General features: G+C 38.9%; 1 protein-coding gene across 1 annotated transcript in view; it reads right to left on the bottom strand.

Annotated features, from left to right (window-relative positions):
* Nrxn3 (neurexin 3) overlaps nucleotides 1–18841 on the bottom strand; it is a 1580164-nt gene that overhangs the window by 810655 nt on the left and 750668 nt on the right. The window contains 5 exon segments of the mRNA XM_087195138.1: nucleotides 3798–3824; nucleotides 7907–8080; nucleotides 8849–9039; nucleotides 9821–10202; nucleotides 18179–18298. Coding sequence (XP_087051264.1) covers nucleotides 3798–3824; nucleotides 7907–8080; nucleotides 8849–9039; nucleotides 9821–10202; nucleotides 18179–18298 — 894 coding nt within the window.

The raw sequence follows: 18841 nt of genomic DNA, 5'->3' as shown, positions 1-18841 counted from the left end.
TACATAAAATACAATGAAAAATGCAATTCAGCTTTTGACTCTGGAGAAAATGAGATGGAAAACTAACTATACTCCTCACAATAAAGGAAGTTGGAGAATTAAAATTTCATCCACCTGCTAAAGGCAGACAACAATTCTCAACTAAAATGTCTTAAAAGAATCTTGAGATTTTTAGGACATTCAAGCTCAATACATTGAGTTTCTCAAAACAGCCATCAGTTATTCCCAGATTTTATCAATTCCAAGTCCTCCGCTTGTCTCTCCATCATGTGGGTACCTGGTCAACTTCCATTTCTAGAAAAGAAGTTATTTGATTCTGGAAATAAAACCTACTAAGGGGAGTTATAATGATAAGTGAGGAGAAATTATTCTGATTAATCACCTAACTGATAAAGAGCTAGCTGTTCTTTTTATTTCTCAGTGAATATGTCACCTACCTCAATCCTAAGAGGCGAAACTTACTGTTTTCTTTATAGTTCTCTAGCTCCTTTTTTACATGGACAAGACTTTAGTCAGTATTTCCCTTTCCAGTAATATACCTCTTGAAAACTAAAACTAAATTAGAAAATTACTTTTAAATGTTATGTAGAAACTGTCATTCTATTTGGGGAACCTGATACAGACTGCACCTCTAAGCCATGCAGCATCCCCCAAGGCCTCAGGAGAGCACTATAGATAGCTCTGCTCGCACAACTTCTCCTAGCCTGCAGAGGTGCAGTCTAACCTGAAATCAAGACAGTCAATGAGGTTCTTTCAGGGCACCTTTTGTGTAATGTGTAAGTATATGCATTTAACTAGAATACACTATAGCAGGGGAGTGTGGGTCAAACAGAAGAAAGAGCTCACTTTCATCCTAGGTCCTTGAGGCTTCATTTTTCCCCCCTTGGGAACGTAAAGGGACAGGCCTTAGGGGGCACATCTCTTCTCTCTGTCTTAACTACACTGCTTTCCTGCTAACTCTGGTCTCCACTTTCAGTTCCCTTCCCTTTCATCCATTCTCCACCCTGGAGAGTGCAGAGTGATTTGATACAATTAAAATCTAACTCAAATCTCTTTTCCATTTATAGTGCTCACAGGATGAGCCCAAGTCCTTACAGGACAAGTCTTCCATCACCTGTCTCCATATGATTGCCCAGTTTTATCTTCTATCCTATCTTCATGTGCACATTACTTCACCACAGCTGATCTTCTTATAGTTCCCCAAGCCTGTCAAGCTCTTACATGTGCTTCCTCTACTCATCCTTCTGAAACATACTCATCCTTCAACTCAGGTGCAAACTCTGCCTGAGAAGACTTTGCATGAGCAACCACCTTAACCACCCTCTGCTCACAGTGTCCAGCTAGCCTCCTTCATGCTCATAGGGCAAAATGCGTATCTGCAATGTAACTGTTGGCTGATCTACTGACTTCTTTGAGGTGAATGATTGCATCTCTGCAGAGACCAAAGCCATTTAGATCCCTACTACCTAGCTTAGTACCTAATGCTCTGTATCAGCCACTGAGTAGCTGACATCCAATTCCTGCTAAAGTGAACAACATAATCACTGGTGAAATTTTAAAAATTAAAGCACCACTACTCAACAACACAATGATAGGAGGATTCAAGCTATTGATCTATCCAGACTTAAGATGCCACTTCTTTAGCTCACCATTGTATTTCCTTCTGAATACATTTGCTTCTGGATTTCTGTCTGCCTCATTTCTTTGTCTATGTTTTACTGCCTTTCTCACTGAATGGTAATTAGTACTCTCTGTGCCCACAGGTTATAGTGGAAAAAGCCAGCGTATGAGTGAAGGCCTGTATGCCAGTGTCAGAAAATAAAAATTGAAAGCATTTGCATCCTAAAACTCATTTGCCATAATACAGGGAAAGAGTAAGATGAACCAAAATAATTACAAAGAATAGCAGCTCCTGCCACAAGCAAAGAGACTGTCAAGTCATTCAAAGAATTGAAAAAAGTCTATGTCAACAGAGTAATAACTTAAAATTTATGCTGATGACTAGACTCCTTCTCTAAGAAGGAAAGCAAGGATACTCAAAACTATCCTGTTCCCAAGTCTGTGTTGATATTTTGGTAAACAATTTAGTGATTTTTAGATCAGAGAATAATAGTTGTACAGACTAGTGAATTTTATTTGGTAAGCAATTAGTAACAGTTGTGGAGATCAATCACTTTTCCACTTCTTGGTATGATTGCTACAAACCATTTTTCCTTAGGATGGGACTTGAAGATTGTTTTGGTGTGTATGAAGTTTGTATGTGAGAGGCCCTGTGCTAGGTTGTAGAAATTCAAAATCCATGTAGTTATCATCCTAAAGAACAGTAAAGCTGAGGAAGATATGCAGCTGTGTAGTTTGCGCTACTAAATCTGGTCCTAAGGAGCTTCAACAATCTGGGGTTGTCTTGCACTGTAGATCAAATCCTGCCTCCTTACCCCTTCCCCCATTTACAGAGTGCTATGTAACGGACCTTTCTTTGACAATGAAACATAAAAAATAATATCATCAAGAGCAACTTACATACTTTGAATATTAATGTAAAGCTTTCTTAGCTCTCAAAGTACTAGCCCAATGTATGTTTTTTCCTTTTCATGAATTTTAGTATAACTCAGAATTTTCTCAGAGGAGGTGAGGAGAAATGAGGCACAGATAGAGATGACTAGACAGGGGCCTTATTAGTTGATGTCCTCCTGAGAGATAGATACTTGCACGGGTTACCTACATGGCATATGACTAATAAGTCAGAGCAAAATAAATGATCTTTTAGATGACTAGTCACTCTTTTATGAGGTTTTTGCCTTAACCACTTCAATATTTGCTGATTGCACACTCTGGAGGGGCTGTCTGAGGCTCAGTTCCCTCCCTGACAATCAGTCAGAAGATACCTAACATGCCTGTTCTTCCCTTACCATTCTGAGTCAAGGAGCCCTGAGCCAACAGGACCAGTGGACCATTAAAGACTTTACAAGGTGCCTCTCTGAGGGTTAGAAGAGGTAATTTCTGTAACAAATATTCACTGAAATCTCACATATGGACATTTTATAGAGTATTTGGGATAAACCTGAAAGATCTTCTTCCCCCAAGAGTGCTTTTTCCCTTGAATCACATAACAGGAAACTAAAGTGCTCAACCAGAATCCCCAATAAGAAATATAAATCTCTAGAATTTTTTAATGACATTTAATATCTCCCAAATACCCTAAAATATTTCTTTAGAATGAGTTAGGAGAAAATGATATTCTCTTTTACAAGGCCCAAGCATTTAAGTGCCTTGCTCTAGAAAATGACCTTTCTAACGTAGAAAATAATAAATTAAGAACTTAAGTACCCCCTTCTTTTCTTCTTCTTCTTCTTCTTCTTCTTCTTCTTCTTCTTCTTCTTCTTCTTCTTCTTCTTCTTCTTCTTCTTCTTCAAAGTGCTGCCTTCTATCTATGGTGAATACATCGGAAGGAGCCAGACCCTTCATGGCAACCACTTGCAGAGGTTTTCATCATTTCCAGAATTGATTAATGTGTTTGTGTGTAGTCATGGTACAGGATGCTCTCAAACCTCTTTGGTTCCCCCCAAAATGAAATCATGTTCTTAATCCCCATGGAATTTCCTCTGTACAGTTCTTTTTCATGCATTGATGTGAGCTGTCTGTCACCCTTTCAGAAGAACACTGGTTTCAGCCCCCTCCCCACAGTGGCTGCCGTCTAAGAGGCACGACAGCTTGAAGCCCTCTGAAACGAAGATGTCAGGGGTTACACAGGGCATCTTTCAGTCCAAAGTGGCAATGGGAACAAGAGCCTTCTCTACCTTGCAGGTCAGCTTTGGTCAACGCAACTTTGTTAGCAAAAGAACAGAAAAAGCGAAAACAATAACCAGAGGTTAGTAAGAGGTAGAGTAAACCAGGGTTTAACATCAGAAAGATAAAAACGCAGGCCGCATAACCAACATCACTCCAACAGACAAATGAGTGCTCTACTGGTTCACCAGAGACAACACAGACAGGGAGACACAGGGAAAGACAGACCAGGGCCACAGCAGGTCTCCCCTAGAGCCAAGGCAGCAGAGCAGTGACAGGGAAATGATGGACTTGACAAAGCACAAGCAATGGGTGACAAGACCCCTCCCACATTTACACAGGAAACCCCCAGGCAGATGGTCCAGTAATAAGGCTGGTGCATGGCCAGATTGAAAGACAGTGCGCACAATCAGACCGAGCCCACAAAAATAATTCTGAGCATTTTGGAGCTGGGCATGGAAGAGTCCCCTGGGAATTACCATCCCCCACCCCACCCCCCGCCAACCTTGAGCCCTGCTGCTGATGCCACAGAGAAACATGGCACCAGGTTAGGGCATTTCTATCAAAATGAGTGACTTATTTGAAAACACCAAAGAGCTCAGTTTATCAAATTTATAAGAATATAGCCAAACCCAAATATTTGTGGGCAAAAAGGCACCAAACTATTGTCCTTTTTATTCATTCACGCCAGTCTCAAAATGAAGCACATGTGTTTCTTTCAGATGTTTACCATCTGTGGTGATGGAATAGCATTTTTAGACAATAATGCCTTGGCCTCTGAAACAAAGGAGCCACAGGAGAGGAAGAGACATTGACCAGCCAAGCATTAAATCGGGCATTATTTTAAGATATCCTAGCTCAAACAGAGAAGTCAAAAGTCACAGCTAGACATTGGCTAGGAAATTCACTTAACTTCTAAATTTTACACTCTGAAATAGATTAGAGACATGAAATCAAAACCTATTTGAAGATATGTTTGGCCTCAAAAAAATGAGAGCCAAAGAAGAGTGGATTCATACATTTTAAAAATAAATTTGGGCTCTTCTGCCTTTTATGTGCTACCATGGCCAGGTATAGTAGAGAAAATCATACATCCACTACTTAGGGATCTTAAAATGTCATTTTTCAATGACTTTAACAAGAACATATGTCATGTCTTGATCTGTGTACCCTAAATATGTGAGAATGAAGCATATTTGCCATTTAATGAGAACCAGGTCCTTACTTTTGGGTAATGAAATCTCATCCCATACCTGTTCACTATTCTACACCTAGAAATAAGCCAAGAAATAACCTGAGGTTCTCACACTGCCTAATACCCAAAGGCTCTCTTGGAAGTCACATGCTGTGTACAAAAGGTTGGAGGGAGAACAACAGCTCTCTGCAGCAGCCTCTCCAAGGTTCAGGGCCCTTCACTTCCCTCCTCACTATCTTCCACTGCTTCATTTCCACAGAACCCTAAAAAGCTCCTGGGATCTTTCATAAGGGCTTATTCACAATGGTGTAACTTCCAATGACAGTAATTTATACCTTAACCCACTTTTTGGCCATTTTTCCTGGTTACTTAGGCTAATTATCTAAGTCATTTGTGTACAATAAACAAGGACCTTCTTCCCTGACACTCATCCTTCCACTTCATCCCACCCAGTAGGGCAGTGATAATGCTCAGTCATAATTATCTCCATGGCAATAGAGTGCAGTGTTATTAGGCCTATGGGATTTGCTACAGATTTGGATGGGAGAGCCATCAAGTCACAATATCTGGCTTTGAACAATCACTCGTACTTAGAGGAAGGTCGGGACCCACCATAATGCATGTGATGAGTCATGGCGAACAGCACATGGGGCTGCAGCATTTCCCCCAATTTGGTGGGTAATTTCCTTCTGCTAATGTTCTCACTGCTGCCCTCTAAGTTATCTTGGATAGAGTCCATTTCCCACTTTATACTCTATGTTTTATGGAAGTTAATTTAGATCTCCTTTTAATCCCAAACTGTACTTGCATTTCTTTTTACTCCAACTTTTATATCCTATACAGCTGTACTTTCAATACAGTGGCCAGAAACACACATGGCTATAGAACACTTTAAATGCATGTTGCTTGGATTGAGGTGTGCTGCAAGAATAAAAGGCACAATCAATTTTGAAGGCCTAATATGATCAAAGAATGTAATATATTTATTGATAATTTTATAACAATTACATGTGGAAATGATAATATGTGGGATATTCTGGGTTAGGTAAAATAAAATATAAAAACAATTAACTTTACCTGTTGTTACATTATATCATTCAAAATAAAGCTAGTAGGAAATTTAAAATTACATATGTGATTTATATTTCATTTCTATTGGGCAATGTTACTTTACAGTTAAATGAATGACTTCACTTTTCAATCTGCAAAACTGATGGCATGATAAAATTTTTAGCATTTGAATAGTGCCTTATTTAAATATGTGATTTATATTCTGACTTAACCTGATATGTTAATTATCAAAGAAAACTAGAACTGCCATCATTCCACAATCTTCTGAAGTAGGATAGACCATTTAATTCCAAATGCTGTATCTATCCCAATATTGCCTTTTAGCATCCAAAAGAACTAAGAACAGGCCAATAAGACAAATTTCTTTTTTCAGTTGAATGAAGTTAGTCATCTGTAGAACACAAAGTGGCTGCTTTTCCTGATTCCCAATGTTGTGTCCTCTACACACACAGACCACATTTGGTCAACAGAAGGTCAGAAGCCTTCTGGCTAAAGGAAAAATGGCGTAGGTGGTAGAAATAAGCAGTCTTATGCTAATATAGCATAGGCAGCTGACATCTAGGCAAAGGGAAACAGTTGTCCTAACTACAAGCCAGTCTATGAAGCTGAGGAGAAGTTTTCACTAAAATGTGCAGCAAGGTAGTCAGAGAACACAGATGGAGGTTGGTAGAAAAAACAGGAGTGGTTTTTTAAGGTGGAACACAGGAGACGAATGAACTCATAGATGTGGTAAATTAACAAGGGACAAAAGACAACACAACACAATGCACAAACAAAGGACCATGAGACTCAACCAGAGGAATGAACATCTAGGTCCTAGTGACTCATGGGTAATCTCCCTGCCTTTCAGTTAGGCAGTCACCTATTCAGCCATACCAAGGATACCAGGGAACACAGAATGTGTTCACTGCTGCTCTCTGCGGGCAAAACTAGTTGGTTTTTACTGTTAAGAACTTTTTATCATTGACTTGTAAAATTTAGTTAATATCTCAAAGAAGAGTGGAACATCTACAGAAACAGGCTGAGCATGGTTTGCTGTTCTGCATGAGTAAGCATGAAATGTTTTTAGATGTCTCACATGAGATAGTATTTGTAAACAATAAACCCACATTTATGCAGTACCTACTATGTATCAGGCATTCTATTGGATTCATTTGTACTATCTTTCAAGGTAAATCACATTGCTTCATTTTATAGGAAAAAAAAATGGAACATATAGCTCAGAGAGGTTAAGTAACCTTCCAAATAGCACACCTAGCTATTACCTAGACCTCAATGTAGGTCTTTCTAACATCAGAGTCACTATACCATAAAAACGAACTGCTTAACAATGCCTGATACCTAGTAAGCACTTAATAAAAATCAGGTTCTTTCCATCATCATGGCATTCTGACATCATTCCCCTATCTCCTGCTAGATATGCATTAAATAATGCAGTTGCATTTAGCCAAAATGCTAAAAAGCATTTTATTAAGGGTGACACATATAAAAAGTCTGTGGTTTGCTGCTCACCTTATATTAAAATATAAATAAAAGTCTCTGAAGTCTTTCAGCCATTCTAGAAGCAAAGGCACAAATTGGGAGATGTCTGATATCAATGCCAGGGAAGGTTCTTTATTGGCAAGTATGTCATCCTGGGAAAACATCTGCCAACATACACTCATAGAGCCTGTGGCACATGTCCTGACATACTCCACCAGGGACAAGAAGTCACAGATGACAATGCATGGTTGGACGGCAAATGACAATGATGATGGATGGATAGACTGAGGAGAAGGCCACTGGCAGAGGCAGCAAAGAGGCTCGTGGCTTGCTTGCGACAAGGCTGTAGCTTAAAAAGAAAAAAGGTTGTACCTTCGCAGCCACGTTCAATCTGCCCACTCCGATGGAGCGCATCATTGATGAGGTCAGGCAGGCGCCCATTCAAGTCCACCGAGGCCAGGCAGCCCTGGAAACCATCGCGGGAGGCCACGAGCTTCGGGAGGTTGCTGTACATGCCTTGAGCCAGGCCAGCCATGTACAGGTCACCTAGGAAGGAAAGCAAATAGCCAAGAGGTCAAGTAAATAAAAAGCCAGGGCTCTACAGCCCATTCATTAGGTAATGACAACAGAGGGAGCAGCTCAGCCAAATCAGCATCAGAGCTTCTAAATTGTAACAAGAAGAAGCCAACATTTCTTATGTGTCCTTCATCACAGGCATATCATCTCACAAATTTAAATCACTCTAACAACTCTATAAAATAGATATTATCCCCATGGCGTGAAGAAGTAAAGATTAACAACATTTTCAACACAACAACCATTTACTGAGTACTTTTTATGTGCTTATTACAAATAATATGTTGAAGATTTTACAAACATGCTATCAAAATTTCCTAATGACTCATAAACAGGGTAAGAATCACTACACTTGTTTTGAAAAAAAAAACACGTATGCATAAGCTGAATAAGGCTAAGAAATTTTTACCAGTGTTACCAAAGCAATAAATGACTCAGCTGAAATTCCAAAGATTATGTTCCTTCCTCTTTATAATGGACTCTCCCCCATTTTGACATTTATCACCTCATTACTCAGTCCCCACACCAAAAATTCCTGGCATTATCAGAGAAAGTAAACTATTATTCTATGTAAAAACTGAAAAAGTTGCATGATGGTATAATTTGATAATGCTAAAATAGGATATGCAGGATGTACCAACAACCAACACAGGGCCCTACTAACTAGTTTGCCTCTCTAAATAAACTTTCTATTGTAAGAAATGCTCTAAGAAGGACAAACTTCTTTACAAGATTTACCTTTCAAATCCAGATTTTTGGCCCCATTGATAACCTGAGTGACCACCTTGGTGTCCACTTTCAGGCTGTGCGTGTTACTATTGTCTCGAGTGATGACGACATTGTGCCACTGGTTGTCATTCAGGGGACGGTCACTGTTGCCCTTGATCACATTGGGACCATTCCCAAGGTCAAACACATAGTGTATGTACCTAGGAAGGACAGAAAACACTTGATAGAAGCAGCTCCCTGAGGTGGGTCAATGGCGATATATGTGAATCTGGCACTCAGGGCTTTATAGCTCCCATGCTAAACTGGTCTATCACAACCATCATTAAGCCTGGCTTAGAGTTATAAGAACAGTCAATAGCTATCATATCATTCTTCATTTTAATTTCATTTTCACAGAGTCTACTTCTTTAACGCTGCTACTACCTGAATACTACCCAGAGCCAAGAAGCGGTACACTGAGAAATACTAGTAGGCAGTATTTAAATCCAGTCAATCATAGATCTGGTTTTGTTTTGGTTTTGACTATTTTCCCATATGTAGTATTAAAATGCCTTGAAGAGAGGATAGTGATCAAAACTTTGGACATATCAGCTAATGGTGGGGATGAAAATATCTATACATATTTCACTTCATAGTATAAATTTGATAGTGGCAATTAGTATTACTCAAGAGATGGATGTAAACCATACCATAGTTTTCTTTTACAAAAAAAAAAAAAAAGCATTTAAAAATGGTCCTATGGTTTTAAAGGAGTATATTTCATACTAAAAGCCTGATAATGTTGACCTAGTGGAAGATCTTTAAATAAAGTTATGTTGGTCTCCTTTCCAGCCCTAATAATTTGTGGATTTTCATAACCAACGAGGATGCTAGCAGGAATAGACATGTGGAGAGAGAATGGACAGGTTTTCTCATGTCCATATTTTATGAAGGGCTTGAAGGAAGAAATCCAGCCTACATTTTGTGATCCTTTCCACTTACCCCTTCACCAGTTCCACTGCAATGAAGTCATTGCCATCCCCGCTATTGAAGAGAATGAAGCCATCAGCAGAGGTGGTCTTGAACTGGAAAAAGAGGTGCATGGAAGTGTAGGCCTGGAGGGTAGCGAGGCTCAGGTAGCTGCTCTTGGTCTTGAAGGTGACAGGGTCAGCAATGATATTCCTTAGGCCAAAGCGAGCCTTCAGCTCACAGTAATCAATGTCACCATTTTTGCACAAGTCAATATAGAGCAAGCCATTAAACATGAGGCTCTGCAGGTGGCCAATGAAACTGGAAGGGACAACGGAGATGTAACGTTTCTCAGTCATGATACCAGTTTCGATATTGTGGAACTCCAAGCGGGTGTGGTCTCCCACCATTGTACCTATGCAAACCAGAGAGGAGGCAGAAACAGGAAAAGTTACCATGCTTTATCAGAGCACTCTTACTAGGTCTTGGAGGTAGAACTTGTTTCCACTCAAAATATTTAGTTTTCTTGATTTGGTTCCAGAAAACAAAATACTAGTGATATATGTGACAGTGCTTCAGTCAGGGTGCTGAGAACCACCCCAGCCCATACCATACGCGGACATTCATGCTGTCATGCAACTGCTTAGCATATCTCATCATAAGAAAGAGAAGATGAGATTGTGGGTAACCCAAGTTAAAAGATAAAACTTCATTTTTTCTACCCAGGGAAACATTTGAGTCCAAATGCGCACTGTAAGATTAAGAGTCCTTGTTAACATAACCCTTGTGATGATACAGTGAACAAGCCCAGGTATTCACTACTAAATATTTCTTGCTGTCATACCTCACCACCTAGTGCATGTGAAAAAGTTTCTTTTTATAGAAATTGCACTGATTTTTGTGTCTGCCTGAAAGCTTCTATTTTTTTTTTTTCTAGTAGTAACAGAATTTACCTCTGGGAAGCCACCCTTCACATCTGAAGCATGTGAATGACAAAAAGCTGTCCCTAACCAAAACGGATTCCAAAATCTGGACACGGCTTGAAAACTTACATTTCTAATAGTTCCAAAATCATGTTGATGTGGCTGCTGTAGGAACCAACCTCAGGGACACTAGATTAACAACAACCCAATGCACCAACACAATAACACTCATCTCCAGCGTTTTGCTGATGAAAAGGGTGTGTTGTGTAAGCCAGGCTTGCTTGGAGTCTATGAAGTGACCACCAACCCAAAAGACAATCACAATGCAGAGAAAAAAATTTCTTCATGCTGATGTCATTTGAGGTTCTGGATCCAGCCAGACAAATCTGGATTTTTTTTTTTAACTCTCTGACAACATACTCCCTTTCACCTATAAGCATTGAGTTGGGTTTCTTGTATCTGCAACTGAAAGAGCTCCAACTAATAAAATGAACTATTAGATCTCTCGTTACCTATTCTGCCTGGAAATACTGAGTGATTAGGACAGACATAGTGAAAAGAGCTTGAAATCAAGGTAGAGACGAGACAGTTTAATAACAACAAAAAAAAAAACAAACGTCGTTCATATGGCCAGAGTAAAAATTGGATACCTGGAGATTCCTCAAAAAATTAAAAATAGAAATTGTATTCAACTCATCTTTTATGTATCTTCCTTTTATGTATCTTTTATGTATCTTCCCAAAAGAGTTAAAGACATCATGTTACAGTGATACATGCATACCTATGTTTATGTACCCACAATTCATAATAGCTAATTCTTGGAAGCAGCCTATATGTCATCAACACATTAAGGGATACAGAAAATGTAGTATTTATGCGTGATGAAGTGCTATTCTGCCATAAAGAAGGACAAACTTAAGCCATTTATAAGAAAATGGATTCACCTTGAAATCATAATGTTAAGTGAAATAAATCAGATGTACAAGCTTAAATATCACAGAGTTTCTCTTACATAAGAAACCTAAACTACAAATAAAGAGCAAAATAAAAGATAATAGAAACTAGAGCGATAGATCTTTCTCAAATGAGAAGGGAATCAAGATATGGAGGAAGTGGGCCGGGGATTTAGCTCAGTGGTTTCGGCGCCTGACTCGCAAGCGCAAGGTCCCGAGTTCGATCCCCTGTACCAAAAAAAAAAAAATGGAGGAAGTGGGGAGAGAAAGGAGATGAAAAAAGAATTGATATGTGTTATGTACATGCACCAACTCTACACAAGGGATGTAATCACTAGGTACTACAAATAAAATTTTTAAAATAAAATAAAATGTAACAAACTATATTCTCCTGCCTTGTGGTGTTAGAGAGAAAGGGAGGTCCCTTCCCCTGCTTTCTTTTGTTGTCAACTTCTTCATTGATGAAACTCCACTAGGAAGACATGCTGGAATCCCTTTACTTTCTTGTTTACAACGTGGCAGAAGAAGAGGAATGACATAATATGAAATATTAAGAGTGAGCTGCAAAGAGATCAACCCTGTAAGCTTCTGGTTCTCTTTGTCTGAGCAAGGCACCATCCATCGGAAACACCCATTCCATTCCATTCAGCACCATGTTACACCTGCTTCCCTGGAGGATGCCCATCCATTCTCAATCAGGTCAAAGGGAGCTGTTGCATCTATCTCTGAGGTTTAGTAGATATAAGCCATATTTTAATGACAATATAGTCACTAATGGTGCATGATTTGTGTGTCTTTCTCTTCTCTCTTTATTGTATCTCTTTATTGGCTCAGAATTCTTTTTTTACCAAAACAAAAAACCCACAGAGGAATGTGTTTTCTTGGCTTGTGTTTTCTTCTTTAGCTTGAATCTGGGATTCCACTACATTATATCCTTGGCTGCCCATTCATATTTCATCCCTCCAGGAGCAAACTCAGGCCTGCAAAGAGTTGCTTCTGAGCACCAAAGTCAGGTTTCCATCTCGTGAGTGTCTATGGGGCATTTTGACAACTAATGACACATCATTCTCTTAATATGTACAAAAATAAAGTAAGGATGTTGGTTAACAAACAATTTTGTAGAGTAAAATCAACATACAAGCTAAATCTGTTGATAACTGAATAGGAAAAATAATGATTGCATAAAAGGACTCAGTATTGAAAATTGCTCTGGTCATGAAGATACAAAACAAAAAAAAACCCAACCCCACCTATTTTAAAACAATGAAGTGACAGAAATAAACACTCAATGCCAATTTATCTATAGCTGTTAATACCAGAATGAGGAGGAAATGGGTCAGAGCCAATGTGCATGGGGTCAAATGCATTAAAATATGATGATGTTTATATTCATGTCAATTTGTATTTTACCAAAAAGTCTACAATGAGAATCATGAAGTGAGGATCAGCCCTGGTGATTCAAAAAGATGGATCCTTGTGTGAGAAAAGGAATCTGAAGAAAAAATTTTAAAGTCAAATGGGAGCTTTTAAAGAAATTCTGGCGAACTAACCTTCAGGATTGAGGGATTATGCAATTCTGCGCATTAGGAAATCAATTTGATAAAACAAGAAAACAGTTATAAGGATGCTGATTGAGATAGAAGGGAAACTGAGCGAGGACTTGGCTAAACACAGGGACAGTTAGGATTTAGGTTGTCTCAAAGAGAAGCTTCAATTAAGTCTGGGAGGGTAAGGCAATGTGAGGCCAATTAAGAAAGGAATTGAGTCCACTACAGGTTAAAAGAGCTCATTCCCCTGGAAATGAACATATGTATATTCCTACTGTAGGGGGAAAAGCACAAAAAGACAGGTCCTCATAGCAACTGCTTTTTTTTTTTTTTTTTTTTTGGAGTACTGGGGACCAAGGCAGGTGGTGGAACCACTGAGATAAATCCCCGGCCCTTGCAACTGCTTTTGAATTTCAGAAGAAAGAGAACATGAGTGAAAAATAATGAAGAAATATCAGGACTACTGACTATTCCTATGTGCCAGACCCTATGCTGAGCACTGCCTCATAAATGTCATATCACAATAAAATTATATATAGGTATCATTATCCTTCTTTAGAGGTGAGAGCCCTTAGCTCATAGAGATTAAGAAATCTGATCAGGGTTTAAACAAGTAAGTAGTAGACCCTCAAATTGAACCTAAGTATATAAATTCCAAAGCCCATGTCTTTACTTGTGCATGATACTGTCTCTGAAGAAAAAGGTGACCCATTCCCTACATCACTGTCCAAGCAAAACAGCAGGCAGAATTTAACTCTTGACATTTCCCTGCAGAAACTGTGATAATGAGTTTGCACCTGTTCTCCATGGCTAAGTATCACAATGCCATTCCACCTAGTTCAAGAGTAGTATACTCAGGGCCTGCCCTAAGCAGCGTTGCTATCATGGATCCTGTTTACACATTCACTCCCGTGTACCACTGATGGCAGTAAGCCACCTGTGGATTGACTCTCAGAATGATGAAGAATAAACCTTTGGAAAATTTGGGCCAGATTCTTGCTGTAGCTTCCCAGGATGACATGGCAGAGGGTGGATAAGTATATAATCTCTGGCTCTGCTCCCTGCATATGGATCCCAATTCCACAACTTCTTACCTGGGTTCCCCTAGGAGAGTTCCTTAACATTTTCATGCCTCAGTTTCCCATGTGTGAAACAGGTATGAAGTTATCAGGCTCAAATATGTCAACACATGAGAAGTACTTAGAACAGTATCTGGGAGTTAAATTAATCACTATTAGTAATTGTGCAGCCATCAATTGTTCCCTTTCTCTGAAATGTTTTCATTAGGATTCAAGCCCCATTTAAAGTAGGGTCCATTTTAAGTGTCCTGTATATGTCCCTTAGTGTACAGCAGAGGGGCCAGAGGACAGCAAGCAGCTGACATCAGAGGAAGAGGCTCCTATCAGAGACGTTGGCTTGAGAATCAGAAGTCAGATCATCCCTTCTGCACATGAGGCTCCTGGCCAACAGTAAGAGTTTAGCAAATAAATAAATAAATAAATAAATAAATAAATGGCAGGCTGAGAGGAAGTAATTTGACCTCTCTTGTCTTCCAATACAGGGAGAGAAGTTAAGAAAGTATAGACTTACAAAGTCTCAGTAAAGAATTCTCACATTTTGCCTACAATTTTCTCCAGCTGCATTGGTCCCAAACCCCTTTTTCCATGATGTCAGTACTTTAAAAGTGTGTGCTATAAAATGCTTTATATTAAAAAAAAAATCTTCCAGAGCCAAATACATTTGGGAAATATTGCATATTTAATTATTGATGATTATCAGTGTACATTAGCTTATTATAGAGTTCTAATAAGTCTTGCAATAAATAACTTCATCTTTGACCTAATAATTCCAAATCCTATTTTATAAAGCTTTTTATTAACAGGAGGAACAAGGTTTTAATCAAAACTTTGGAAAATGACTTTTTCACAGCTTGGAAGAGGGAGGAAGAAGTCAGTTTGGACCAGAGTAGTGAAAAAAGGGGCATGTTTTTGTACTTGTAAGAAGTTCTGGGTGGAGTGGGTGGTTCATGCATCATTAGACCCCTATTTGGAGGAGAGAATAATTCAAGTGAGACATTCTTTTAATTTATTCATAAGAATAGAAATCCAGCCCAATCAATCAATCAATCCTTATTAACTGTCAACTGAACTTAATATGTTTCCAAGAATACAATTACACTATAATAAATGAAAAATAGTGGGTTGAGGAATATTTCTTTCTTTTCTTTTGATTTCCTGTGAGTCTGACCTATTCTTTGCATCATTTCTACATACTAGCTAAAAATTTGGCTCATGGGGGAACCTTAAGCAGCATGAATGGAATTACGAAATAAGTCAGTAATATGATACCTAATAACCTGGGGATTGTGTGGTATTTTAATTTCATTCCTTGATTTTATGAATTTTGTGAACTAAAATTAAAATTTCCAAACCTCTTATCACTGTAAAAAGCAACCCACGGTTAGAGCTCATAAGCAAAATAACTCTTTTCCTCCCACAAATTTCTTTATCCTCATGGCTGCTTTCTTTCATCAGTAGTGAAGTAGGGGGTCAGACTGGAAATGAAAGAACTTCATTAATTTCAAATATCAAATTACTGGATGACTTTGGCATTCTGTGGTTTAGCCCTGCTTTCTAATTATTAGTGGTAACAGAAAGCACAATTTATAATTATCTTTATTCCAAAGGTTCTATGAAAGAATAATGATAGAGAGAAGGAACTACAATACCCTCAGTTTGCAGTTCTTTATGACTGTACTTGCAAGGCACGTATTTTTCAAGGAAAATAAAACGAATGCACTGCAGGGAAAGACTGTGTTGATGGTGCCATCTAGTGGCTGCTATTGAAAACACGCCGTGAATCCATCACCCTAGTATTTACCCCACCAATCCAGAAGAGTTAGGAGGTAGCCTTTGCATACTCCTGCCTGTACTAACAGCTCAAGGGGAGTTCTTGAATAATTAATGCAGGTTGACTATGAGTTTTAAACATTTTTGCATCTCATTGTTAGCATTCATTTTATGACGCTAAGTTATCCTTCAGGCATGTAGACTAGAAACCATACTTCCTACCACTAAGCTATTCTGTGTGTAGTAGCAGTGTATAATAGGATATTTGATGTGGTTCTGGTCCCCTTAATTTTTAGGAGGGAGAGAAGGAGTGTTGTAATTTGCATTCTTGAATGTACTCCCCACCTCTCCCTAATCCATCTCACTATATTTTTCATTTTCATATGATGGATTGTGAAGCAAAGCAAAGAGGTTGATTTTGTGGAATCACATAGACATAAATTTGAAGCTCAATTAAGCAACTCTCTAAGTTTCATGTTCTTGTTCTGTAAAATGACAATAAGAACATTTATTTTGAAAGGCTGCATTGAATTATGGAAGATTAAACGAACTGATATGTGGAAGACAGCTAACATGGCATTTCCCGCCTACTGGATATATGCTAGATGTTCTCCATCTGTCCCCAGACTGTCTTTCTCCACTGACACATCCACATGTGTGCACCCAGACTTACATGTGTGTGCATGGACACACACACACAATCCTGGACACACACATACTTCACCATAATTCCTGATTCTGGAACTATAGACACTCAGGCTCATGAATATAAGATTGAATTATAGAAGACTCAAAATTGCAGAACATTTATGTTGGAAGGAGCGTTAGAAATAACAAAAGTGTAGGTTTAAAGATGGTAAAATGAAGAAAAAGAGGTTTACTATATCTATCCCAGAGTCATAAAGAAATTTACTGGCAGTGATTGTATTAACCCCAAAGCTCCTGACTAACTTGACTATCTTATCCACAGAGCACATCATAGAAATGTCTCGGGCTACCCACTGAATTTGACATACCTAGGAATGGTACGGGCCTTTCCCAGCATCCTTCAGAGAGTCAGTGTTAGGGCTGAGATCAGATGAAGGTGAGGTTCCACATAACACCCTGTGCCTTTCCAAGTTTTCTTTTCCCACATGGACAAGAATTCTGCCTACTATGTACTGAAATATTAGTAGACTTACTGAATGCAGCATGTAACAAATCACTTGGACAGGCTTTCTCTCCTTGCTCCTAGACCTCATCAATTATACCTACCCATCAATTCTGGCTCTACCTTCCTACATCTAATATCTCCACCCCAATTGGTTCTTCTGTTTCAATTGAAAATTTTAATCTAACCCACCCAAATTCGAATCTTATAATCTATTCTTTTTCTATTTTTAAATACCAGAGATTTAGCTAATGTAGTAGACTGCTTCACTATTGGAAGAAACAGGTAATCTCTGTGCTTCCTTTTGATCTTCTACAATGCTATCACATTGTAGCCATATACCAGGTTCTCAGAATATATGTATGAGCTGTGTGGGACTCTTGTTCCTTGGTATATGCATGGAGCCAGTCAGTCATTCTCTTTCCAATTGTAACTTCCACCCAACCGAAGACCTGCTTGTTTGTACATCACTATATCCCCAGCTCCTCCTGAAACAGTGGTTGGTACAGAATAGATGCTCAGGTAATAATGATTAAATAAATGAATAAGTAATTAAACCAAATCTTATTCAATACCTTTTAAGCATTATTCTAGTATTTGTGTCCCTGTAATGCTTTGAATTCCTGGGTTCTCCATTTATCTCTACCAATGAGTCACTCAACACAGACAGAATGAACATACACAGAAAGATGACTGATAAGTGATTCTATAACTACTGAATAACAGAAGGATTTGTAGACCCTTACTACTCTATGCCTAAGGAGAGAGAGACCCATATGTATAATTACAGATGTCAGTAAGTCCTATATACAGATTGATGAAAAGTCTTAGGAAAATACAGAAGCAGGTTATTTTCTGAGCCTTTCCTGAGCTTAGCCACAGCAACTTCTATTAAGCAAAACAGAAAGCTTTGAAAACAAATTATCCAAGAGAGCCAAGGGAGTTAGATGTCTCCCTGGCTGTACTCACCCTCAGCCACGTCGTCATCCACGGTTAACTTCAGGCTTTTTCCTCTTCGCACTACCCGAACTGTGTGCCACTCATTGTCGTTGAGCTTCTGCCCCGCATACAGGGTCTCAGGTCCTTTGCCTAAGGGCAGCAGTGAGTGCCAATGTTAAAAGCTGTTCTCAAAGCAGCTCACATGGCAGCAGGGTCTCAGAGCCACACTGGTGCACATGACCCAGGAAGATTTGATGGTACCCTCTCGATGCTCCTCCTAATCTGTCTTCCACAATAGTCCCCAGAGGTAAAAGTTTCAGCTCAAACACTAAGGAGAATCCCAAAGTGATGAAAGAAATCAGTCTCCTGCTTTATCTGTGATATGAGGGTTTAAAATGCCAATGGCACTATGCGAATATATAAAGGACTCAGGAGTTTTTTGTTTCTCCAAGTCTTAGTATTCAAATGAATTTCTTGAAGATATAGGAAATTTATCATACATATTTTAGAATCATATGATTATTTGGACATAATACACCAGTCTGGCTTTTAGAAAGTATCCAAGAATTAGATGAGAAAAGAACTCTACAACATACGCTGTCTAACTTGACATTTCCATTAATTAACCCATAGTCCTATCTTCATTCAGTGACCACAGAAATCACAGTCGTGCACATCACAGTAGAAATCATA

This window comes from Heterocephalus glaber, unplaced genomic scaffold, assembly GCF_053883595.1.
Source record: "Heterocephalus glaber isolate CG9 unplaced genomic scaffold, H.glaber_assembly_v1.0 deba00001608, whole genome shotgun sequence".
Lineage (NCBI taxonomy): Eukaryota > Metazoa > Chordata > Mammalia > Rodentia > Bathyergidae > Heterocephalus > Heterocephalus glaber.
Note: the sequence above shows the minus strand (reverse complement) of the source record. Positions and strands in the feature narration are given on the sequence as shown.